The following is a 25,931-nucleotide window of genomic DNA, read 5'->3' on the forward strand; positions in this document are numbered from 1 at the left end:
GCTTAAACTTTTGGAAAGACAGAACATCTCCAAGATATTTATTGTCATGCAGTGCCATAAGGATGATAATAGGTTTGATCTAAGCAAACAAGCTGGAAAAATCCCTTCCTTTGACCACCCTAATCAGTCACTGGCTGCTTAGCTAGATCATGGCACCAGTCTGCAGAAAATCCATATGTTTTATTGGACAACTTAACATTTGTGCACTGAACCTCAAGCTGGTGTGCATGTGATTTAGACTCCATCAAATTGAGCTGAATTTTCAAATGTATTGTGTGATAAATGTTCATGAGGTTATACCCCATAATTCTCTTTGCAACATCACTATTCCTTGAAATGTTGACTGTACCAAAATTGGCAACAACTTTGCATCAAACACTTAAATTCAAAACACACATCCAATGAAATTTTTGAAGCAATGAGGCTGATATACAGCAAACTTCTAACACCATGTATGTTTTTGGCTGTCCAGTTATGTACCAAATACTTTTACTTCAACACATGACATGGAGGCGTCTTATATTTACAAGGCAGGTTAAATTTGACGCATGCAAAGAGAGGGACAGATTTTGATTGCCCGGTTAGAATTATCACTCAGACTAAAATCTTGTTGAAGCTAATCTAAATCAATGGTGAACATACAAAGTAAAATGAAAATGCCAGGGTATGTTTCAGAAAAAGAAATTAAAGGCTGAAAAACATGTATAAAATGGGCATACAGGTTATATAATACTCTAACCATAGCCCAGCATGTGTCCGCAGCTACACACGTCCAACAAAACAAGCACGCGCGCCGATCCAAGGTCGTACCTTCAGGGAGACTACCCAGGGACGACCACGGTGCAAGCTGCAGTGTAAATGACTCATCTGCGCCAGTAATGCAATCGTCGGGGAAACCACTTTAGTGATGAACGACTCCATTTCGCACGGAACACGAGCCATGATAACGGTTCGCGGGACGCGTAATCATCATCCGCATAATCGGAGTATAGTAGGAATGCGCAGGGCACCAGCCGTATCCAGAATTTCTCCAAAGGCAGGCGAGGGGTGCGGGAGCTCGATGAGAATGTCTTACGCCAACTTTTAGCCTTCGATCGTCTGGTCAACATTTTTTTTCGTGGTTCCGGCTGTCCGTCATGGCGGGCAGACTGGACGGGTAGTGACGGGATGCCCAGGGTGGCCCCAGATGGCCCTTGGAACACCTATCTCATCTCGAGAGGGTGCCCGAGTCACCCCTCCCACCCCCACTCCGCTTCTCCAATGCTGACTGGAGTCCCTCCAGTTGTCCTTTAAGTCTCCCGGCGTCAACGGATATGGCAGAAAGGAAAAGTGGGCCAAGGACATGTCGGATATTTATCTGAAATCCTGGTGTACCATCCGAGGAACCTGGAGACATGAGCGTCGCTTTTTCAAGAGACTGGGCGGGCAGACTCGTGGGTGTAACCGAAAGGGAGGGTGCGAAACACTTAGCGGATTTCGTCCTTTTATGTTCACCCTAGCTTCACGCACACACACACACACACACACACACACACACACACACACATATATATATATATATATATATATATATATATATATATATATATATATATATGCAGTAGTTTTGGGGGCGAGTTTTCTCGCATACATTATTCGTTGCACACCACGACAAAATCAGCATTTATGACGTTTTTGGCCGTTTGTTCGACGCTTCGTATGGTGCGTTTGTCGTTTTCGGTGTGCCGATATAGAATATTGTCAAAACTCATGTATTTCCAATGTTTCGATCGACTGGCACAAAGTAGGCACATGAAAAACTCGGTTTTCATCGTATTACCACAAACCACACGCTTGAGGCATTAAGGAATAGCATTTGCATGCGTCATAATCGAATTCAAAGCACGCTTATACGATTGAAAGCTTCTACATTTTTAGTGTATCAAGTTGAAAGCTAGCCGTGTCGAGTGGTGCGGATGGGTGTTGGTTTTGGTGTTAGTGCTAGTGTTGGTGTTGTTGTTAGTGTTGATATTGGCGTTGGTGGGGAGGGTCTGTCATACAAGTCGCATGTCGTGGTGCGATAGTTGCGTGATTACGCCACGTGTTCTGGCGTGTTCTGTGGTCGTACGTGAGTACCGCTTGCTTGTTCACGCTGCAGAGACCAGTTGGTATAAGCGACGGATGACAAGAATTGCTAGTGACGGAAATGGGTCTTGATACAGACAAGGAAGACGTTTAACTATTTGACAGCCCGCTCCTTGGTGCTTGAAATTACCTGAAGCTGCAGATTATAACAATAACGCTGAGTTTATCAATTAATTGTTCACAGAAGTGTGTACAACATATGGGCCAATTCGTACTGAACAATTGCCGTGCTTTTTGCCAGCGGAAGAAATTTCATCAGATCTACAGTCATGACAGGTAGCCTATAAACTATCACACATCCCAGAGAACATGGATGTACCGGGTGGTGAACTACCAATGCAGCCGCTGAAGGAGTTTTGTGTCGAATGTGCACCACCTCTCACCTCTACATTTTTTTTTATTACTTAAGGAGAGTCAGGTCCCATCGGTTGGGGAAAAGTGCAACCATCATTCCAATTTTTATAAAAGCAGCACGTAAGAGACTTGGGACCTGTAAGTCTTACAGCCATGTTTGGACAACCTTTTGGAACCGTTCTTTGTCCCCCTTATTCTGGCGAACATAAGGCAGGAAATAAATAAACACTTATACGGTAATGTTACTGGCGCCTCACCGTCCCGCTATTTGATAAGATTGCTGCACAATATGCTCTCTGAGTTGGATAACCCAGACAAGCTCCTTTATGTAGTTCTGTATGATTTCAAGAAAGGATTTAATCCAATTAACCATACAACGGTAATGCAAAGTATGCTTAGCATGCGACTTTGCTCTGGCTATGCAAAGTGGCTGTCCTCATTTCTCCAGGACCGAAAGCAGAGGGTAAAAATGCCGGATGGAACGATTAGAGGTTAAAATCGATAACCTGTGACGCCCCGCAGGGTATCCAGGTAAGTCTGGATACTTCCTTACCTGTGACCAACGGTGCCGCTTTTGAGACAGAACATCGTTCGAAATATGAAAATGATCTTACAATAGTGCGAAGCATGTGCAATTGACCGATTAGAGGGGCAAAACCAGCTGCGAGACAGAACTGACAAGGTATGTGGGTGGGTTGATGCAAATAAGATGGTGCTTAATTCTGAGAAGCGACAGGTCATGCATGTTTTATTGCTAAGAAACCCTTGATACTCTCGGACATCGTAATCAATGGGATCAGCTTACCAATTGTCAGCAGGACTAAGCTTTTATGAGTAACATGATCCACCGACATGACTTGGCAGGCACATACCGTTAAAATTTAGCGAGGTTCGAAGACTTCATAAATGCTTCACATTGTGACGAAACTCTGTCCGCCACAAGATCAACTGGTAAAAGCGTACATCACGTATGTTCGACCATTGCTTAAATGCTCTGCGACCGTTTTTCATCCCAGGCGCACCTGGCCACCAAGCCCAACAAATTGAACGAGGTAGCGGGCTCTCAAAGCCATGCCCGGGTGTCACAAGGGTTATCAACGGCTTTACAGATGCTGAAAATGGAAATCCTTGCAGACAGGAGGGAGCATCTGTCTTTACGATTTGGACAGCATATGCTGAGATCTCCATGGCATAGAAACATGGCCTCTCTCGCTCTCGCTCTCGCTCTCTCGCTCTCTCGCTCTCTCGCTCTCTCGCTCTCTCGCTCTCTCGCTCTCTCGCTCTCTCTCTCTCTCTCTCTCTCTCTCTCTCTCTCTCTCTCTCTCTCTCTCTCTCTCTCTCTCTCTCCTCTCTCTCTCTCTCTCTCTCTCTCTCTCTCTCTCTCTCTCAAGTAGTTCTGTATATTGGTGGTGGGTGCCATGTCTGTGATGCACAAAGTTTTAACCTTGAAGGGTGTTGAGGCGTTTATGGTCTGTGGTATGCGCTAGTATAGCGGTGTTTAACATTTGAATTTGTAACGCTGTATTATTATTGTAACGTTGTAGCGCTAGTGTAACATTTGAGACAATGTCGCACGATAATTCCTCATCGGCTTTCTATGATGAGGTCATTGCATTTTTGAAACAAAAGTTTCACGTCACATGACGTTCACGGGAGATATTATGTTTTCGTTTTTTGAGATAGTTATCAGGAAAGGTCTTCGTTCGTGATATTGTGAGAATCAGTATTTCTATATCCGTTATTGATAAGCATTTGGCGCAGCCAGTCTGCCTAGCTCCCAATCAAAACAACCAATCAAGAATGTCATAAACACTAATTTGCGGTGGTGTACACCCAGCAATATATATATATATATATATATATATATATATATATATATATATGCATTTAGAGAATATGACTTAATCCTATGTGTATATCTACAACACGCGCATCATGTGTGTATTTGCTGCATGCTTCCATAAAAACGTACAAGTAAAGGAGTTCACAGGTGCGTGACGCAGGTAAAAATAATTAGGCATGGGTATCGAAAGGGTATGAATAAAAGCGTCATGGATTGCGGGTGAATTGTTTGAAGGAAAACGTACCAAGAAGATCTATATTTTAAAAAATCAATCTACACCTTTTGATTGAACGGCATTCTGGGATCAGAGTTCATGTTAAGCAGTGCTCATTGCGTGAGCCCTGAAGCCTACCATCCGATCGCGCAATTCCAGGTCCACGGCAGATCTTGGTGTCGAAAGTTATATGTGCCACGATGGCCGGCACTGTCCGTTCTGCCCTCTGACATTTCCTGACCTTTGATGCGGCCGCTACTACCAGTTGCAAGCCATACCTATCAAGGACAAACAGCGAGTTAGCAGCGCTACGGTCTCCATACTCAGCAGAAATCGACGGCATGCAACTATAAGTGACACACTTCCGTAAAGGAAATGCTATGTCGATTATGCGACTCGACAGAAACGGAACATATCTAGATATTCATGTGAATAACTTCTGAACCAGGCATCATTCGATCCAGCACTTGGTACCATTCAGCTCTGCAGCACATTTCCTTTGTGTAGATGTGCTGCTCATAATTGTTTTCGTGAGGTCGTCGCGTAACCTGACAAGACCTGCACCCCACTTCAGGTGCTTTACTTTTTCCAGCTTTCTAGCTTTGAATTAATTTGTTTGCTCATTCAAATAAAGCAGACTTATATCGGTTTCTTCAGCATAGTTGGTTGACGTGCTTAGCAGTCAGTACGCGGGATTATATATATATATATATATATATATATATATATATATATATATATAAATGCATTCACGTATCATATATTTTTGAAAACATATATTTCGACGCGCATGTGATAGGACTGTGTTAAGGAATTTTCTGGAATATGCGTAATATTTCCGATGGAATGGACCATGATATGCAACAAGTTATGCTCACAAGCTACACACAACGGCTGACAGATTATGACTCCTGAAGGTCAGGTCACTTTATGCCCTATTAAGAACTTTTGCGCATGTCGCCAATACACTTTGGGCTTTCTTTTGTACAAACGTCGTGAAAATCGAAGGGGTCGTCAATTTCCTGCTGAACATGAATATCGAACTGCCGCTATCTTCACACACGTCCTCGCCACGGGCGAGTGGATGGAAGGCAGGCTCTCTAACCAACTGAAATATCGGGGCGGATTTACATACAAAGTCTTGTCTCCACGAATATGCCTTGCACTGTTCTATACACACATCAGCACTGAAAACAGACTCTTCCCCGGGTTCGACTTATTTCTCGCAAAGCTAGGAGGAGGGGAGGGGGCTGGACTGGGTATGAAACAACTCAATAGGAAACAATTGGATTGAAAACAACTGAATGGGAAACAACTGAATAGAACATAACTGAACGGAAAACAGCTGAATGGGAAACCATACGTTTGCTCCTCAACGCTTTCTTGCTCTGTCTCGACGAAAGATGCATCTTCTGACGACAACACGCCGTCGTCAAGCAGCATAATAATTTTGTTTGGCGTTGACCATCAGTCTTCAGTCAGCTTTCAATGTGGTTTTAAATGTTGTTTCACGTGTACAGCTTCGGCATGCGGGCTGATAGTTGATATGTGCCACTGTTTGAGGCTGCTACGGAGGCACCGGCCACAAGGCGGGCGGCACGCTGCGGCAGGGTCTAAAAACCGGCATGTGACGCAGACGCGCGAGTTCTCCGAAACGACTGGTCCGATCGTCTTGAAACCTTCCCCAATCGATTCCATGCAATAAGATGAGTCATGGAGGGGCATTGTCGAGACCTGACATGAGGTCAAACACCTCGAAAGTGCGAAGGGAAAACTGCATATGGAAATGTAGACAACTCAGATCTCAGAGCCTACTGCACCGATCGACGTGAAAACGTCACCATTGGATGGCCCTATACCTGATTTCCTTTTGCAGGTTCCTGATTCTATTGCAGTTGACCTGACCTAGGATCACCTAAATTTGGAACTGCAATAAGGCATCAGGAATGGGGCATTCAATGGCGAACGTTTAACAGCGATCGGTGCAGTAAGCTCTGAGATGTGAGTTGTCTGCATTTGTATGTAAAATCTTCCCTTCGCGTTTTCGAGGTGTTTGAAGTCAGGTCAGGTCTCGATATTGCCTGCCCATGACTCACCTCATTACCCGGAATCGATTGGTGAAAGTTTCAAGGCGATCGGACGTGCCTTTTCGGAGCACTTGTACGTCTGCGTCATATGCCGGTTTTTAGACACTGCAGCAGGCTGGAAAGCAGCACCCGAGTCAAGGTATGTCCGACACAGCTCGTGTTGGCGGTCGTTGTCGGACCATTACTGCTATTGGTTTAGTCGCCAAGTGTCGATCTCAGGGTGTTGAAATTGTTTCACTGAAACTGCGTAGGAGTTAAGGTTGCCGCATGTCAAGCGAGCTTCCAAAAGTAGACGCCAATAGTACATTCGTCACGTTTTCGTGTGTCAATATGCGACTGATATGTTTTCATTGGCCGACGATTCATGATGCGATCTACCCTTGCTCGTTTTTTACTCTTGGAAAAACGTCGAGGCAGAATAAAGAAAATTATTGCAGGCTGTAAAAGTTGAAACATCGCGACGAATGTCATGCAACAAAACTGCACCAGAGTCAAGAAGATAAGAAGCCTGCTATAAGAATCATGCAGCATGCAGTAAAAGCAGAAAATAAGGAAGTAAATACGGTTTGAACGTGGAGATCTAAAGCTGTGACTCGCTCAGTCAGCTGTACTTAACTGGACAGGAGATCTCACCTTTCATTGTTTTTGTTTTATTTGTGAAACATCTGTTGGCAACTTTGTTTAAAATTGATACAAACTTGAGCTCCCGTTTTAAATGTTCTGCTTGCGCTAAATGCCCGCAAAGTTGGGGGTCCGAACTCAAGGTTGGGGGCTAAAGCCATCTTTGGGAGTGCCGAGTCGGGCACAGGGGGCGGGGTGGCAGTGGCCACCCAAAAGGATACAAATCGACATCTGTGCCTGGAGACACCACTATTAGCTTCTTATTCATATTTTACCACATAACATCGCGCTGGCACCTAGCATGCACCTCAGTTTTTGTTGCTTTAACTCCTGTATATGCTAGGCCAGTCGATGCGAATAATGGCATATTTTCATATGATGCCATCTAGATTGGGACAGAAAATGACTTCAATGGCAGATTTTTTATAACAATCGCACCAGGCACCCTAGGTGCTGCAGACGAGTGATGCCAATGCGCGAGGAAGCGAGCGTCCCATCCTGCGGCGAACACGATGTGAGGCGTAATGAGTGTTTTTTTTCTCGGGACATTCAACACTTCAGTCTGTTAGGGACGCGCTCCAGACGGTGGGACTCTGTGACCTTTATAGACGTACGTTACGGGGAATTCTTTCACGTGTCTCTAGATATCTGCACTCGTGTGTTTCGATTCATGTGAAATACGCATTCGTGGTTGCGTGACGGTTAAACGGATTCCAGGGCGCGCGTCAGTGTTTAGAGGAGAAAGCAACCGGTTCGATTCGAGTAATGTTTGTCCAAGTAACATGTGCAATTAGCAGGTGCAGTGAGCACATTTTTCCCTTCCCGGTGCGCTGTACCGGGGTTGCTCTGCGGTGAACACAAAACAATTTTCTGGGCCCGCGCACCCTCACCATGTGGCGAAGCGTAGCAAGTATGCACCAATCTGAACCACGATGCACTGATGTGGCCGATTGGCGGATTGTGATATTTCGCGACAACGGCTAGCGTGGCACGCTGGCCAATAATGCGAGAGCATGACACCAGTTCCAGAGCGGCTGGTGAAATCCCAGGCACTCCATTCAATGACAGGTCTTTCCAGATGGAGAGGTTTTCAGTCGAGAGGTCTCCGAGTTTCAAGTATCGGCTTCCGATGCCCTCCCCCTCCCCCAGCGGTTTCAGGGTTTCTTGAATGCGAGGCTGGCAATCTGGGGCATCAGTTGCAAGACAGTCGCTGAAGTCACAATACGTCCCTCTATTTGTAAAGGTTTCGAGAAGATCATCTGAGTGATTTCCAAGCAAAGCCTTGGCTGCAATGCTCGCAAGGTGGTTGATACGTTTTCTAAAGGTGACGATGTGACCCCGGCTCGCCAGTTCAAGGATGGCCACAGAAATCGAGCTGCTTTATTTGTTCGCAAATGTTTCGAGAAGATCGGTGGGACGAAAATTCGAGTTTGGACTCGGACGCAATGTCCAAAAGCAGCTTATACGATTTCGGAAAAATGCATGCATGTATTACATCCATTAGGTCCATTCGTGATAGAGCATGGCTATTACAATTTCCCGCCAAAATTGGATCATCCTTACATGTATTTATACTTATGCTGCTGATGGCGCCACAAATAAAATACGGCGGGGATGCGCGTACCACCAGCCACGCCGGAGCACCCCACAGAACATCAGGTAGGTCGGGAGAAGACCGCGGCCACGCAGACCGCTACCGTCCCGAGTCCACGCAGAGGGCGCCACTGCAGTCGGCAGGATCTGGGCGGAAGCAGCGGGGTGACTGGCACGGCAGGCGGCGGGCCGCCCGGGCAACGGGCCGCTCCGGGCGGCGGGCCGCTCCGGACAGCGGGCGGCGGGCCGCTGTAGGCAGCGGGCGCGGGGGGCCCGGACCCGAACCCCTCTTACCAAGAGACCACTTGAGCGCTGGCCACCGTTCAAGCACACAGACATGCACAAATAAATACTTCTCCTGAGGCAAACACACTCAGAGAACGCTCGAGCGCCAGTAAAACAGCAACGTGCTGAAAAGCTAGTGCTCACGATCAAACGCACCGTCCGCTCAATAAATACACAATGTCGTATGATTTCGCGCGCACTGGAAATGACGAACCACTTTGGCGCACCAGTGCAGACAGTAGCGAGTTTCGCCAAGTCATCCAATGAGGACATGGCAGACCCGTGAGGAGGTCCACCTGCATCAATACCTCATCAGAACGAGCGGGCGGAGGAGGAGGCAAGAGAATGACGGGATAATTCTAGCATCATATATCCTTGCTACTAGCATTTTTCGTCACTTGATGGTAAAGCCCCACATATGCAGGACCAGTACTACTTTCCACAGGATGAATGTCAGTGACTAACACTAGAAAACTGGCTCATACCTCGCTTTGATGTGCCAACAGGGGCACCTCAGTTCCGAGCATACACCAGATATGCAAACACATCTCTTCGGCATCGCCGCCATTACAGAAGCAGACACACAAATGCACACACTTACTCGCACAGAACTGACAAATTCTTCCAAACACTAGTTCGAATAAGCCCCTACGTTCAAAGCTACGATACAAATGCTGCAACCCAAACACCGGCCACTGCATGGTGCCGACGGCAGGACGTTGCCTCGGCATAAGCGCATGGCCAACGGACTGTCTGACTGCTGCCAGGATGCCAGCAAAGTACCACTGTCTGACCTGCACAGAGCCAGGCATCTACAGAGAGCGTGCGGGCGGCGGGTAGACACGGCCATGCTGCGCAGGTCCCGTCCCAGGCCGCACAGCTCCCTCGCCACAATCGGGCGCGTGACGTCACCGCACCAGTCAGCGCCGCGCCGAGCTCAGGTCGCCAGGTCACGCTCTGTCCCCGGCCTGGGAGGCGCGCCGCAGCACCAGGGCCGGCGGGCGCGGCGTCAGCGCCCCGAGGCGGACGAGCCTTGCTTGCCGGCCGGCGCCGCCGGCGAAGCGCCGCGCCCCGGCCCGCTGGCAGGCGTGTCGGCGCCGCTGGTCGGTGGGTCCACGGCCATCTGGCGGTGATGGCTGGTGTCAGGACATGCCCTCACAATGACATGAGGTAAATGGGTAAGAATGCAACCATTTAGTTGTGGTGCAAAAAGCAAACTGGCTTAATTAATCCCAGACTTACCATGAGGATGCTGACAGCCTGTCCTTAGAACGTCAATGTGATTCAACCAAAAGAAATATGAATGATGTTATGCCTTGGAAATATACATGACAGGGAAACAAGATTGCAAAAGTCTGTCCAGATAGCTCAGTTTTTGTGACAATTTAATCTAACCCTTTTGAATGGATGAATTTCTGAGATCGGAGCCAACACTTAGCAGTGCCTGTCGTGATGGCCCCGACCGCTAGCAGTGCCTGTCGTGATGGCCCCGACCGCTAGCAGTGCCTGTTGTGACCACCCTGACCTCTACCATCAGGTTACACAATTCTAGGGCAACAGCACAGGCAGAGTTTGGTAACAAAAGTTTAATGCTGCCCCAACATTCAGCACAGTCCACCCTGCCCCCTGATATCAACTGAACTTTGGCGGGGCCCGCTGCAGGCCACGCCTATCAAGGGCAAATAGCGAGGTCCTGAAGGGACCCCACCCACCCTGCCAGCGATGGATGGATCAGAAGACAGGTGTTCTAAATGACTGAGCCATGGGAACAGACCAAGCCACCAGGCTGGCGAGTTGGTTATAATGCCTAATTCCTGCTATTTTCCCTTGACTGGAATGGCCTGCAGCCAGTGCAGCAGTGACACTAGAGGTCGGAGGGCAAAATGGAACATGAAGAGCACTACAGCATGTGCTACCAAATTTTGTGGTTGACCAGGAATTCTGAAATCTGATGAAAATTGATTAAATCTTGTTATGCATGTCTGGTGCCAAGACATACATAACAAGCACAACAAGCACTGCTTACCATAAGCTCTGAACTCAGAAATCCATCCAATAAAAATATCTAAGCTACATATCTAAAAATATTAAATTTGAATTGATTAAGATTTCAGCTCACCTTAGAATCCACATCAGAGATGGGACCATTCTCTTCCTCAAACTCCTTGATCAAGCTGTCAAGGTTGTACCTTTTCTTGTAGTTTGTGTAAAAAATCCTCATGTGCTGTTCTGTTTTGGTACCAAGCACTTCTGCTATAGCCCTGAAGTTTTTGCCATACTTTCTCACTCCCTGAACAGCTAGGAGCAGCTCATCATTAGTCCAGCGAGCATTGATTTTTCCTGGAGCCTCAGTTGGCATATATGGTGTCACATTCAACCAAGATTTTCTCTTTAGCATGCTGACTGTCTGCTTGTTGTTCTGGATATGGCGTTTCAGGCCAGTTATCTCTTGCTCCATGGTGTGGATGATTGCATCACCCCCATCTTGCTTGGAGCATTCTAGAAGATCTTCATGATTCACATGCATCCCCTTTGGAAGCTGGGATTTCTTCCTAGTCATTGAGTGAGGTCTGTCTCTTTTCTCGCCCTTGATGGGTCCCACAGTTGGCCTGAGAGTTCCATTTTTCTTGAAGTAGTTGTAACAGGTATTACACATCACTCCCTTCTGAGTGTTGTTTGTGATCAGACATGCAATACCACAGTTTGAACACTGACTTTTACTACCATTCTCTGTTTCACTAGAGTCTTTATTCTCTTCATCACTCTCACTGCTCTGGTCTGATAACTGGTAGTTCCCATCCTCTCGCTGAGCTGCAAGCTTCCTTGCCTGCTTGTCCATAAGTGATGCCCTAGACCTCGACTTTTTCCATGAGTAGTAGTAGGTCACTAGTGAGTGGATGCTTTTATCTAGAAGCATCTGGTGGATCTTGTGGAAGTTCTTGCCATGAAAAGAGAATGCTTGCTCAAACAAGACCTTGTCCTCCACTGTCCATTCTTCAGGATGAGGTGTGTAGTTTGGAAGATCTGCCATAGCCTTCTCAAAATTGTAATTATGCCAGAAAAGCATTCCTAAGGCCTGCTCACATGTGTAGTTATATTTTTCCTTCGACTTCTTGAGGTATCTTTCTAGCTGTTCATCTGAAGCCTTTGAGCTAGGAGCCCACATCAACAGGCCTCTCTCCGTACACTTTTCGGGCTTCCTCTGATTTGACGGAAGGAGATCAGGCACCCGGGCCTGATATTCCTGACCCACCTTGATTTTTCCCTCACTCTCAGATTCCTTTTCTATGTCACTTGCCCCGCTGATGCTGTCTGGCGAGTCATATTCCACAGGGGTTGATACCCTGGACCGAATGCCGTTTTCGGTCGGCTTGTCTGCCATTACCATAGTTGAGGGCATGCACTAACTTCTGTGGCTTTGGAAATTCCTTCTAACACAATTAATCGGCAGTACTCTCCCGAACAAATCGCCGTAACCTTAAGATTTGAACGCTACACTTACGAAATATGATGAACTCCGGTGAAATTGGTTAAGCTAAGGTTTTTGGAGTCTGTGAATATTGGCATTCCCATCATCTGTATGTTTTAGATCTTTTTCAAAAATTACTTCTTAAAAATCTAATATGCCTTGGATGTTCCTCTTAGCCAAAAGCTGTGGGCTATCAAAGCTTTTAAAGATAGAAGCGTTGTCTAGGATTTATTGAAACAACACGATTCATATTCGGTGAAACTGACCAGCACTAGCCATGCTACGATATAGATCCTAACAAGGATACTTCGCTTCATCCCTTTATTTCCCGACCTGTACATTCCGTATAAACTGTCAGATAAATTTCCTGATGACCAGATCTCGACATCAACCTCGACTGCAAATTAAATTGCTGTTCATTCAGAAAAACCACCTCTAGGGCGGCCTTAGGCCCAAGGTAGGAGCAACTCGATCGCAGGGGCGCAACCAAGGGTGGGGTCAGACCCCTTGTCGGTCAGGGGCCCCATTGTAACCAACACGGGGCAACACGCTGAGTCGGTCGGGGGACGAGTTCGAAGGGTCCCTCAGGACCAAGGATCGAGGGGCCGATCAGACCATCCACACCGTACAGTAGGTTCCGTGTTGGTTTGAGTCGGGGGATGGGAGGCGGTATTCCCTATGTATAGACGAGGCTGGGCACGCAATTCGCATTGGTCGGGACCCTTAAAGCACTGAGGTGACATGTGTAATTCAGGGGCCCACGGTACCTAGCGGGGGTTCCTGTGTCGGCAAGTGGCTCCGAGTCATCAAAAGCCGTGTTCGAGGAGGCCCGAAGACCCGATGAGCCTATCCGGACCAAAAATCAAGGACCTGATTGAACCCTGATCCGGGGGCCCACCAGTAGTGCTGTGATCTGGAATGCCAGTCAGTGGGTCCCCATAAGTGATCTCTCATTCATATTTTCTATCCCAAATGTATAGGGCCTCGACACGTTGGTCTGAGCCTTGAGGACCCATTTCCAAAACAGGGACATGATCAGGGCCTGCGATTTGCGATGTGTGGGATCCCTGACACAATGAGGCGCTCTTGTGTCGGTCAGGGGCCCACAATGCCCAACAGAGGGCCATGCGTCGACAAGTGATCCCCGGTCTGTTACAGGCTTTGTTTGCTAGAGGGCCTATTGCTTTGGTCGAGGCCCCCTGAAAACAAAACGAGGCATGCCAACTTCTGCCAACTTCTGATGAGAGCTCACAATGAGACAGTGGAAGGAGCATTTGCCAGTCAGGGGCTTCAGTACGCCACAAGTGGTCCTCCAGTCCATTTTAGCCACCGGTCTGTTAGGTCTAATTGAGGTCTCTTTGCCGGTTATTGGACCACCTGCGGCGATTAGGAATCTAGTTACATCGATCATGACTCCTGCATCGATCTGGAGCAAACTGCCTCGGTCGGAGGGCCTCCCGCGTCAGAGGGGGGGGGGGGCAATGTATGATGCACCCCTCTAAGGGCCCCGGATCGATTAGGGGATCCCAGTCCCCGTTTCGTGTCGCCAGAATGGTAGCCGATAGGCTCTTCACCCCTTGGCCAGGAACGATAATGGCATGTGCCACCTAGTGTTCTACCCAAGCAGCCCTATGCCCGGGAAATGTAAGAAATTTCATAAGCGTTCAATACAGTGGACGGAAAGAGGTCAAAAATGAAAAAGGCCTGTGCATGTTAGCTTGACAACGTAATCCTTTCCTGGACTCGATTCATGAAAAACTCACAAAATCTTTGAGTCTGCGCGCGCAATCTTAGTTGAAAAAAAGCTATGGTTGAGGGTGCTGTGTACGCAAAACTGAACAGCGTTGACCACTGCAGAAGACAGCAGTAGGCGGTGGGCGACAGACGCGCGAGGGCGACCGTCGTAAAATAGTGCCTCCAAAAGCTTTTCCAAACCAATACGCACCGTCCAAAGATTATGGTGGGGCGTATATTTCACCTTTATGTTTTTCATAGCGTCGTCTGAACAGGTTAGCTGCTATAGCAACACAAAATAAAGATTCTACCAGCACTCTTCCAGTTCCATCACCAGATTCTCACATCATTTCGCGGTGCTGTAAATGCTAATCCGCTCCTATTATCAATCTAGAGATTGCACAGATAAACTCCCCGCCCGGAGTGCCTCCTAAATGTATAAGTTGATGTCTTAGACCGTTTATAGGTACTTTTGCTTTTTAGATACGTCGTCATTTTCGTCTACCCGCTGATCACCGCCTGGTGTTAGCCACGGAGCCAACACCGTACAGCCCGCAGAGACTGCAATGCCGGACGTCGGGTTTTTCATTCCCAGACTTGCGAGCGCGCGTATTTAGAACTGTGCTACGTATTTTGCTGTATCACTAATCAATTCTAACTGGATGCTTAACATTCCTAGGTATAATGATTAGCTATGATAGTGCAAATGTTGGATCCCATTTCGATTTAGTCAACGTTCACGGTGTCCTCAACATCTCTGTAAAACACAATAAAATCTGACAAAATATCTGAGCTCTATCCGTTCAGAAAGCTTTTTTAGCCACGGTAAATTGAAAAGCACCCGTGGCTTATTCCATGCAGTAATATAACGGCCGCTTCGTTCTGTTTAAAGTCTTCAAAATGCAAACGTTATTGCATTTTCTAGTAGCTTTGCAGCCATCTTTCCCAGTTAAGCAATTTTGAAATAGCAATTAAGCCCCTTGGAAATCAAGTGGACCAAATCAGGTGATTTTGTACGAAGGGGGAGGGGGGGGGGGGTCACGATCAGGGGACTCTTTGTCAACTCGGTGCTCCCACCCCCTTAGCGAGGCTCTGGCTACACCATGGGTTAGGGAAAAAGTGCACCGCGATGCTCGGCAGCCTTTTGAAGAACCTGATTACCCAGATAAAAGTTATCAAATGTTTTCCTCAACGATGGGTTGCATAGCTGACGAAAAATCGTTGCTTTGTCGACGTTCAACAGTAACTGGTAGGGACAATGGTAGTTATAAGAGATTTCACATTCGTCAAATCGTAACTACAAAAGGTACGCCAGCTGGGGCCTTTGGCAGTTCAGGATGTGCAGCAACTCAACATGCTGCAAGTTAAGGTAGTCGATTGTCGATCTCGTCGACGGTGATGCGTCCCATTTCAAATCCGAAGGCGGCCTTGAGCTCTTGAAAGCTTACTGGCTTCTCCACGTGGATGTGGTTGTTAAAATTGCCCCACAGCATGAGGCCCAGGGTCGACAGGTCGGACTAAAGGCGAAGGACTATGTGCAGTTGGGAGGGGGTCTTCAGTCTTTCCCCACACCCAACTTGGGCTCCAGCCACATAACCTCGAGAAGAACGTAGGCGAAATTCTATAGGAAACCCGTTTATTTATTTGTTCTGGGGGTGGGATATGCCATTTTCACTGCTCAGTCTCTCTTCCCAACTCATTTCCCGGAACTACGTCCCTATGCTGGGCGATTGAGAAGCCATAGCATGACATTCTTAAGCTCATAAGCTGCATTCCATGGAAATGCCCCACCAACCAATCCAGTGAAGTCCGTGCCGTGTGAGGGTCACTCCGTTCAGCTGGGGCCACTCCCTGTCCCAATAAATACCGTGGAGTCATTCCAGGGCCGTCCTGAAGGGCATCAGAGCGGTATCGATGTAGCGCTCTGAGTCAGAGCGGTATCGATGTAGCGCTCTGAGTCAGAGCGGTATCGATGTAGCGCTCTGAGTCAGAGCGGTATCGATGCAGCGCTCTGAGTCAGAGCGGTATCGATGTAGCGCTCTGAGCTGGTGTTTCCAGGATCATCGTTCTCGTCCTTAAAGAATCATCTTCCGTAGAATCCGATTTGGCGAAGGTGAAATCACTGCTGACTGCCATGCCATGCGTTGCGTTGCGTTGGTCATGCGTTGTCACTAAATGATCCTTTGAATGCCACCGCAGTCTTGATGGCGAGAGGACATTCGCCGCAGTCGAGTAAAACGTGAGTTAACTTTTTTCTGGTCATCCTGTATAAACGGCAGCTTCACATAGACACAGTCTGTTTATTTCACCTTTCCACGACTTCTTTGCGGACCTGATATTGCGGTAATGTAAAATCGTAAGTGTATAATTGAGATACCTCACCCAATGTACCGGCCTTCCGGGTATCCGGCCTCATGGAAAATAATATGTTTTAGCAAGACAACGTTCGCACGATCGGGGTTTAGATAATAATGCATCACTCTCTACATTGTCATTTAAGGACTACTTTTCTGTAGCCATAGGGTATGCCGAATTCAAATTCGTTATGATCGGGCGGACGAATACTCAAGATACTTAGTCCAAACATTTGATTGGGCTTTTGATTTTCTGGGCGAACCTTTTTGATTCTCTGAGCGAACGCCTGCGCTAAGAAGTGCTTTTTGAGTGAGACCTGGCCAAAAGAGACTAAAGTGAACGCCCAAGACGACTTCAGCCCCCACCGCTACGGGTGGGTGAATCGGAGCCAGACGCTCTGAGCAACCGAGCTATCGGGACAGCAAAGTATATCTCGGGACGAGATGTTTTAAAGGACAGTCAAGTTGTATGTATTTCAACCGCAAAACGAACGTCGGGGTTTGGAATCGACGCATTCTGTGTGGTATACTCAAAATTGAGCGAAATATTTGTGTTGTGCTCAATGATTTTTGCAAATAAATCTGACTATGGGTAGAGTTTTCAAACGATGAGTTTTTAGATCATGCTTTCTTGTTGCACTATTTAATTGCATTGCATTATTAATTTGCATTTTTGTTGGCCTCCTTTAGCCACAGCATCATGGTGCACTAAAGTTCCATCATTTTCAACATGAAAACTCCTAACCCATAGCGACAAAACAGCAAGAGTTCATAACCTTGCTGACATCAACTTCCAACACGTGTGAAAGAAGTGTTCGTGCCAATATTTTGTTCAACGTGCTGGTGCGCAATCTGGTCGCAAGCCTTACCATCTCCATCCACAAAATTATTAGCATACATGTCGAGAAAGCCGTGCCAGTTTAGCTTCCTAATATATATATATATATATATATATATATATATATATATACATGTATATACATATATATATATATATATATATATACATATATGTATATATGTATAATGTATATATATATATATATATATATATATATATATATATATATATATATATATATATATGTGTGTGTGTGTGTGGTGTGTGTGTGTGTGTGTGTGTGTGTGTGTGTGTGTGTGTGTGTGTGTGTGTGTGTGTGTGTGTGTGTGTGTGTGTGTGTGTGTGTGTGGTGTGTGTGTGTGTGTGTGTGTGTGTGTGTGTGTGTGTGGTGTGTGTGTGTGTGTGTGTGTGTGTGTGTGTGTGTGTGTGTGTGTGTGTGTGTGTGTGTGTGTGTGTGTGTGTGTGTGTGTGTGTGTGTGTGTGTGTGTGTGTGTGTGTGTGTGTGTGTGTGTGTGGTGTGTGTGTGTGTGTGTGTGTGTGTGTGTGTGTGTGTGTGTGTGTGTGTGTGTGTGTGTGTGTGTGTGTGTGTGTGTGTGGTGTGTGTGTGTGTGTGTGTGTGTGTGTGTGTGTGTGTGTGTGTGTGCATATATATGGGTGCATCATGGCTGCTTGTACAGAAAATTGTTCACAGCCTCTCGTTTATAGTTTCAAACTACGCCATACTGCATACACCTAGGAGTCTTTTTGCGCCATGGGTGCTGCAGGTACAACCTTGTGCGCTTGACGTGATTATGGGCGCACTGTCGGACGGCAATGTAAGTCGCTCATCGGCCAACTTGATCTTTCTACCTCAAATCGGCCCCTGATGTCTGATTGCTAACTACAGCTGGCCGGCCCGTAGAGTGGTACGTATAGTGTCCGGGAATCGTGCTTTTCATCGTGCACGAAGAGTGCGGCTGTGTGTATTCCACAGCGCTGGTACAAGGCTATCCGCTGCCAGTACATCACACTCATCATCATTACATCACTGCATCCATCGTTACTAGGACATCGCCCATCGACTAACGTGGCTTTTTGGTTCAAATGACCTCTTGACAGCCCATCGTAGATATGAACGACTCAACAATTATCTATTTTTTACCTTGAGCGCGGCATGACCAGTGTGACGGGGGATTTAAATGGCCTTATTATGGCACCGTGGATGCATGAGTAACCTTTAAATCATCTGCACATCTCCACGGCTGTGTAGCTCAGAAACTGTGATGCTTAGGTCTTAAGAAGGCTGTGTAAGAAGAAGACTGTGAACTGCACCGAATGATCTTCAAAAAGCTTTTCAGTTCAAAACCCCATACAACTAAAGAAGACTCCCTCTAACACATCCATTTTATTCGGTTGATCCCTGGCATCATATTGCTCAATGCTGGCGGGCCGTCCGCACCCACGATTTGCAGAAATATGGCGTCAAATTCAAAACGACTTTAGCATGACGCGGTTGCTGCAGCGAGTTGTACAGTTTGTCATTGTGGGAGCACTATGTAATTCTATGTATATCACCCGGCCATGTAAATTGCTCATCGGCCGACATGACATTTTTGTTCAAATCACGCCTTCACGGAGCATCATTTCTAACTGCGGCTAGTCTGCCCTTACTGTAATCGCCAGAACACGGCAGGAAACAGGGACGGAGCAGGGCAGGTGACGGGCAATCGCCTGCTATATCAGCCCCCGTGCTGACTACAGCCCCACCGCCCGGCGTGACGGTGACACGGGGATACCAGCTGCAGCTCCAGCGTGTAGTAGATCTGCAGCGGAGGCACCGAACAGTGGCGTCACCTGCGGCTCTGACGAAACCGGGCACGCGAGCACTGCCATCTGCCGGGAAGGCCATACGTACGTCCCCGGCTGCAGATGGGAAGCAGGCGTGACCTCCAGGTATGTGCCTACCATTGGCGCCGTCTGCGCAACAGCTCGCCCGAACATGGAATTCGGATCCAACGGTTGAGCAGCGAGTGGACCACGCTGCGGACTACCCGTTGCTCATTCAGGCAAAATAGAAGCTTGTGGCATTCGTCAGCAGAGCTCATTCGTGATTGTCCATGCGGTGCGGCATCTGGACAGAGAGCCGAAATGCATATTGCTAAATGTCTTTTTGTCGAAGGCAGCAGTGTGAAATTTTACCTGGGCTAAAAAGCCGATTCGCTGACATGCTTTTTCCTGTCGCGTCAGAGTGACAAAATGTAAGTTGAAATACAAATTTGCCGCAAGTCAATTTGCCGAAGCGTATTTTACTTGAATGCTAAATGCTGAAGCGTCCTTTAAACAAATCGTAAGTTTACGAAATGCTTTGAAAGTCGGATGACAACTACCGAGGTGGCTAATTTGCAGAATATTCATTATTCGAAGGTTCGAAATGATCTAAAGTTAAACGCTAGCCGCCGAAATGTTCTTTAACCACTCGAATGCTAATTAGCGGCATGTCATTTAACTGAATATTTAAACACCAAACGGCTATTGATTGGCTTCAGACATGAGCCTCTTAACGGGGTGCTGGTTGTGAAAGCTTTAACGTGCCACGGGTTATTTTCATCTCAACCTGCAGTGGCATGAGCAATGTCCGAACAGATCAGAGTTCATGGATCATTCGCGTCTGTGGCTCTGGATTTTTCGTCACCATGGACAGTAAAATAATACGAAACTGACTAACACTCCCACGGTAACGGAGACCAGAAGGCCTGAAGCGAATGACGAGCGACTTGCGACCTTCATTAAATGAGCACAATCTGTCAACAAGGGCTTCGTTGAAAAGCACGGGCTAAAGATATTTCCCAATGGCAGACACCATGATGTTGGCAGCTTTTTGACCGGTGGAGATGAAAAAATCCTAGAAATAAAGGATGTCCAGGCAAACAGGTAGTCTAATAATTGCCATCTTTCGTTGGGAATTTCAAATGGTACCACTGCGCCTCCGGAGGGAAAAATGATAGGCTGAAGACGCGGCTGATGAGTTGGGAGTTATCATTCCGACAATAATCGGCCTTAAATATACCAAGATGCTTTCGTTAAACTATTTCTGCAAGTAGCCATTTGGCATATCAATAAATATCTTCTCTTTAGGCTTTGTTCGTGGCCATCAGTCAACAAAGTTCGATAAGGAAGTCATTGACAACCTAAGCCAAGTGACTACATAGAATGTTCGAGTCTGAGCAGAAATCGACATTAACACACGCTCGGGTGTCGGTCAAGTTGCACCGGTCCCCCTGAAGGTTTTCCGGAATAATTACTGAACGAGCTATGACGAATTAATTAGCAGATTATTCGTAGTTAAAAAGTTGGATGTATCTTGTAAGGTCGCTAACCTACAGCAGGTCAAGGGCAGACCATAGATTCAAGAAGACAATTTCTAGGGAATTGATCGATCTGATGCAATAACAGGGTGCTAGACGAATTCATACATCTCTGAGATAGCTTTTTAGGCAACGCAAGAATTGAATTAACGAATTTCATTGACCTAGGGTCAAGTATGAAGATCAGACCAAGGTCAAAAACAGCCTGTTTTATTTCCCTAGAGCTTGCTGTATGGAATAATTTTTGGTGCTCATTTTTTAGTTGTTGATGACAGGAATATCATTTTACACCTTCTATGGAATGGTTTAAGGTCAGAATAGGTCAATGACCTAAAGTAACACAGCTCAACACTTTTTATAAACATATCGCCAAGCGCAATCCTTGACGCTAGTTAAAATGCAAAAATCACAACAGCATTGTTTGATTTTGATCATCTTGGTCTTATAAAGGTCTAACAAGGTCAATGACCTTAAATGAGCACCAAGTTCCTCTTTTAGAACAGGTATTGAGGTTCACTGTGGCTGCATGCGAAGGTCTGGGACACTTTGTTCACCGATCTGGAGTTGGACCTTATTTGACCGGAATGTCATGAACTGGCTTCCTAAAATTTTGACACAACTGAGCTCACGAACATACTGACTGGCTTTAACTGCCTGTCTCTAGCTGACTGACTGTCTAGCTCGCTTAGTTTCTGAGATCTCAGTGGGGGGTTGAAATGGACCCCTCACACAATTGAAGGGGTTCTCAATCGGTCACCCGGGCGCGTGTTAAAAAAAGCTATTCAACTAATCAATATTTTGAGTTCATACACGACACTCATAAACTATACGGTGCACGGTGCTACGCCAAGAGATGCACGAGACGCAGGCGGCCGAGCAGAAAAGTTACGGTGACTCGTACCGCTCGATGCGATGGTTATAATGACCTGTGAGCTCAAGGTTACAACGAACATGGGCTCAAAGCCTTTTTCACTGGCATGAAGAAGCGACTAAGCGATTATCTACCGCCGTTCGGTGACTCAACATCGGCGGTGAGCAAGGTATTAAAGCATGACCGGGGTTATCGGTCGGTCAGTCCTGGCATTGGCGAGATGTAATGAGGACAAGGATCGGGTGGCACGCACATGAGAAGGACTCTGCCACCGCTGTCTACTGAATCTCCTTCATGCGTTCATTGGCGGCCCGTGCTGGCTCCTCGGCATACATATGGGTGATCGAACCGTCGGTCGACAGCTGAATATGGTCTCTATGGCAGCCCGGAGGCGGCGCGGCGCAGTCCTGTTACTGCTACACTTCCTTGATCGCCCTCTGGAGTCGCCAATTATTGCACTGGGGTCTTACATTTGTGCAAGCAATTGTGAGAACATCCACAACAAACAATGTCCGGGATTCGAGACACCGTTCTGACACCGTTCTCAACTACAGGCTAGAAATCAAAAACACCTTTTCTGCGGAACCGCGTCGCCACCGTCCGTTTGCTACGGGTTTAATGAGGTCACACCAATCATAGGTCGCCTCGGCCAGATGCCGCTTTGCAGAATGATTGGGGCCATTTCTTTGGGGATTTCGTGTTTCGACAACTTTTTTGTGATGAAAAGACCACAATGAACCAAACTTTATGAGAGAATACTTATTATTCGCAGAGGTCACGATTCTTCTCCAGGACATCAACCGAGAGGATTGGTGCGGGCGTTTTACTTTGCAGGTTCCAATGCTGCACCATATGGTAGATGTTGAGATTCCCAGAGAGGGGGCTGCTGCTCCCTCCGTCCCTGCTTCCGCAGTCCACGCCACGTACCGAATTATATGCATATTTTGATCAGTTTTTGTGTTAACTGTACTTGTAAGTTCCAGGTCTGACATCTATGTCAGAGCACTTCTTCGAAGGCTGTTCAAACAACGGCAATATATTTCAAAGCCGGACATGGCCTAAGTCCATGAATGTCAAAAATGTATCATGAGACTGAAATCCAGTCACATGATCTCACGATCCAGTTACTAGTTCATGAATTCGGTCTTCGAGACATGCTGAAATCCAGAGTTCATCAGGCAATTGTATTAAAGACAATTCAAGTTGAGTCAATTGAAATGATCTAGTGTATCAAAACTATAAATCACCACTGATGTGTTGGAGGGCAAATGCGCATCCAGTACGCACCATAATATAAAATACACATGTTAAACATAATCAAGTCTGGGGTTACGGCTTGCCGTCGGAATCAGAACTGCTCGCTCTAGAGGCATGGCTGTGCGCGATTAGAAGTGGCGGTCTGATCTTGACGCTCTGAAACAACTAGCTTGTTTCGTTTTGGAAACTTATAATGAATGTCTCGCACAAGAGCGTTTGAGCATAGAACCGTTACTACGCAGACAAGTTGCATTTGTGCTAAACCCATCATAACGAAAGGGCGTGTCCAACCCACCGTCATGAAGGCTGTACGACGCACTCAGCTGCTGAGACTGCATGACGCCGCCTGTCTCCTCCTCTGGCCAGAGGGACGGGCGTCGCGGGAATCGAACTCGGTACCTCTAGTTACCCAGCAGCACAGCTCAAACACTATGTCATCGGCACCTTGGAGGATCCAGTCCATCCCACAACTACGACCCGTCTGCATTTGTTAGATAGGACATCTGAGAGTTTGCGTACCGACAGCGGTGCGGTTTCCACCGTAGGCAGGCTGGCCCTCTTTGGCTAGCTGCCGCCGACCTTTAGTCAGTTGCCGACGATCTTTGGTCAGTTGGCGCCGGTCCCTGGTCAATTGCCGCGGACCTCTGGTCAGCTGTCGCCGATCGTTGGTCAGTTGCCGTCGATCTTTGCACGTCATTCGGGGCAAAAATTTTGCCTGTTCTGGGACCCGCACGCGACGCGGCTGAATTACGAGCCCCATCACATAATGCGTCATTTTTATGTAAATTGGGAGAGGCTGGTAGTCCTATGATATTTTAATTTATGGAGTTTTCAAACATGAGCTCCATCCCTCATTACGCTGCTCCATTCTAAGTAACATCAATCGTTGCAAGTTCTGCCCACGTAGGAGCACAATGAGGCGTGTTTCAAAACGTCTTAAATTCACCATTCACATCTGCAGGCATAGCTCGGACACTGGGTCACGTTGATGGTCGGTATCAGATCGCCAACCGTTCTTTGCGGAAGCCGATGACGGCCATTCCTACGTGTGTTATGTACAAGAGCAGGTCCCTATTACATCCGCAGTTTTTTGCTTGGAGGCCCGCGCAGCGTATGATTTCCATGTTACCTCCGCCCTCAGGCTCTTTCACCATACACATGGATTACTACCTCGTATAGTTATGCCAGGAATGTTTATTTATGATACAATCCTCGATATCGCAAACATAAAAGCCCTCTATTCGTACGTCATGAGCATTGCTATATTACCGAAATGAAAAGAGGACAAAATTGGCATCTGTAATTACTGCTACATAATGAAAAAACGCAATCATGACGTTTTTACAACCAACAGCGAGATAATAGCTTGTTCTACGTTTGGCCGTTTCGTGCTGTCGGGAGTGGGATAGCCTGTGTCTACTGAGTTCTGATGGTAATCCACGACGAATTGTTTGTCCAATTAAATTTCTCATGCCGAGGTTTGGGGCATTTACATGCTTGCTAGGAAGCTGAAATCCTTTTGGAAATTTATATAGACATGAGAGGATGGATGTTTTTGCTCGTAATATGAATGTTGGGCTATTTCTGCATAACTTATTTTTGAAATACCACGAGCTCTGAAGGCATTTGGCCTAAACTCAACTTAAGTCAGAGTTTGAATAAAAGCACCATTCTTGCGTAAAGCCCATTTACTGATGAAAGAAAATCTGACAGCTGTTGAGTTGACAGCTGAGAGCGCGCGCCCTATCAACACCATTAATCCGAGCGGTGGGTGGCGATCAGCGAAGCCGGCAGATTTCTCAAGCACATACCCGCACCACCACGACCTTCGCTCCAGCGCAGGCAGGCGTCAGGGGGGCGGCCGGCGGCGCGTGACAGGCGGCTGCTAACGGACCTCGCCGGTCGACGACGAGGGCGCTCGCGGGCATAAAACCACTGTTAGAGGACCGTCACCCGCGGACCGGAGCTGTTTTTTTTTTCGCCGCCCACGGAAAGTTGTGTTCGTCGTTCTTTTGCTGGCGGCGAAGTAAGGTCGTCGAGTCTGCACCCGTTTTCGGAACAGTGGGTTAGAAAGTGCACCCGTTTTCGGAACAGTGGGTCAGAGAGCGGTAGAGACCCGTCTGTCGGCACCTGCTAAATCAGGGGAAGCACCAATGCTGTTAATGCATTGACCAGACCCATATTAAGTCTAGGGAGTGTCGGCTGTCCCACGCCTGCGTGTGAGCCGCGCGTTGTGTGGACCGTCGAGGGGGGGGGGGGGGGCAGACACAGACGCAGGCCTGTCCGCCACGCCCCGCCCAGCTGGCGCATACGGAGCCGCCTCTGGCTGTCTCCGGAGGCGGGGCAGCGACACGTTACGTCGGGCGCCGCCGCCGTCTGATCGCGGCTGCCAGGCGAACGCGCGGCGGAGCGGGGCCGACCGGGCGCGCCTGGTGCCAGCCTCGCTGCGGAGCGATGCCGTGCCGTTGTCAATGAACATCGCCGACTTCATCGAAATGAGAAAATTAACGGAGGATCCGATAACCTGGTGTCTGCGTCCCCTACACGTCCAGGCGCGCATTATCGGTCTCAATCGCCGGCTAATGGCAGCGGGCGTCGATCGCCTGTTCAGAAACGCCCCCTGAGGCGGTGAGCGCACGCGACGCTCGCGTCTCAGTCGGCTGCCGCCCGTCTGAACACCCGCCCACTCGCCGAGCTCGTCGTAAATCCTTCTCTTCATCCCGTGTGGATGTTTTCCCCGGAAATGCTCCTGTGGCCCGCGTGCCGGCCTTGTGCGACCTGGGAATAAATTACCCCGCCGCGCAGCAGACCGACTGACTGATTACCGCGCTAATGAGTTAGCTGCGGTCGGTGCTAGCGTGTAGTACCTGCGGACGACGGCGACTTGGCTCGGTGGTAGTCCGCCTTGTTACCGTCGCCCGGCCGCCGGTCGGCTGTGTT

General features: G+C 47.7%; 1 protein-coding gene across 1 annotated transcript; it reads right to left on the reverse strand.

Annotated features, from left to right (window-relative positions):
* Window positions 1-8,936: 8,936 nt before the first annotated feature.
* Window positions 8,937-12,644, reverse strand: LOC119098350 (REST corepressor 3). The gene is made up of 3 exons (XM_037221271.1): window positions 11,241-12,644; window positions 10,208-10,244; window positions 8,937-8,983 (listed from the first exon to the last, which is right to left on the reverse strand). Exons 1-3 carry the CDS (start codon window positions 12,519-12,521, stop codon window positions 8,937-8,939), a joined length of 1,365 nt encoding a protein of 454 aa, XP_037077166.1. The 5' UTR covers window positions 12,522-12,644.
* Window positions 12,645-25,931: the final 13,287 nt, after the last annotated feature.

This window comes from Pollicipes pollicipes, unplaced genomic scaffold (assembly GCF_011947565.3).
Source record: "Pollicipes pollicipes isolate AB1234 unplaced genomic scaffold, Ppol_2.1 Scaffold_4740;HRSCAF=5597_pilon_pilon_pilon, whole genome shotgun sequence".
Lineage (NCBI taxonomy): Eukaryota > Metazoa > Arthropoda > Thecostraca > Pollicipedomorpha > Pollicipedidae > Pollicipes > Pollicipes pollicipes.

Coding starts and splice junctions, on each gene's coding strand:
- LOC119098350 (XM_037221271.1), bottom strand. CDS start 12,521: ATGCCCTCAACTATGGTAATGGCAGACAAGCCGACCGAAAACGGCATT. Junction 10,245..11,240: donor TCTCTGATGTGGATTCTAAG/GTGAGCTGAAAT, acceptor CATCACCGCCAG/ATGGCCGTGGACCCACCGAC. Junction 8,984..10,207: donor GACCAGCGGCGCCGACACGC/CTGCCAGCGGGC, acceptor GCTTCCGCCCAG/ATCCTGCCGACTGCAGTGGC.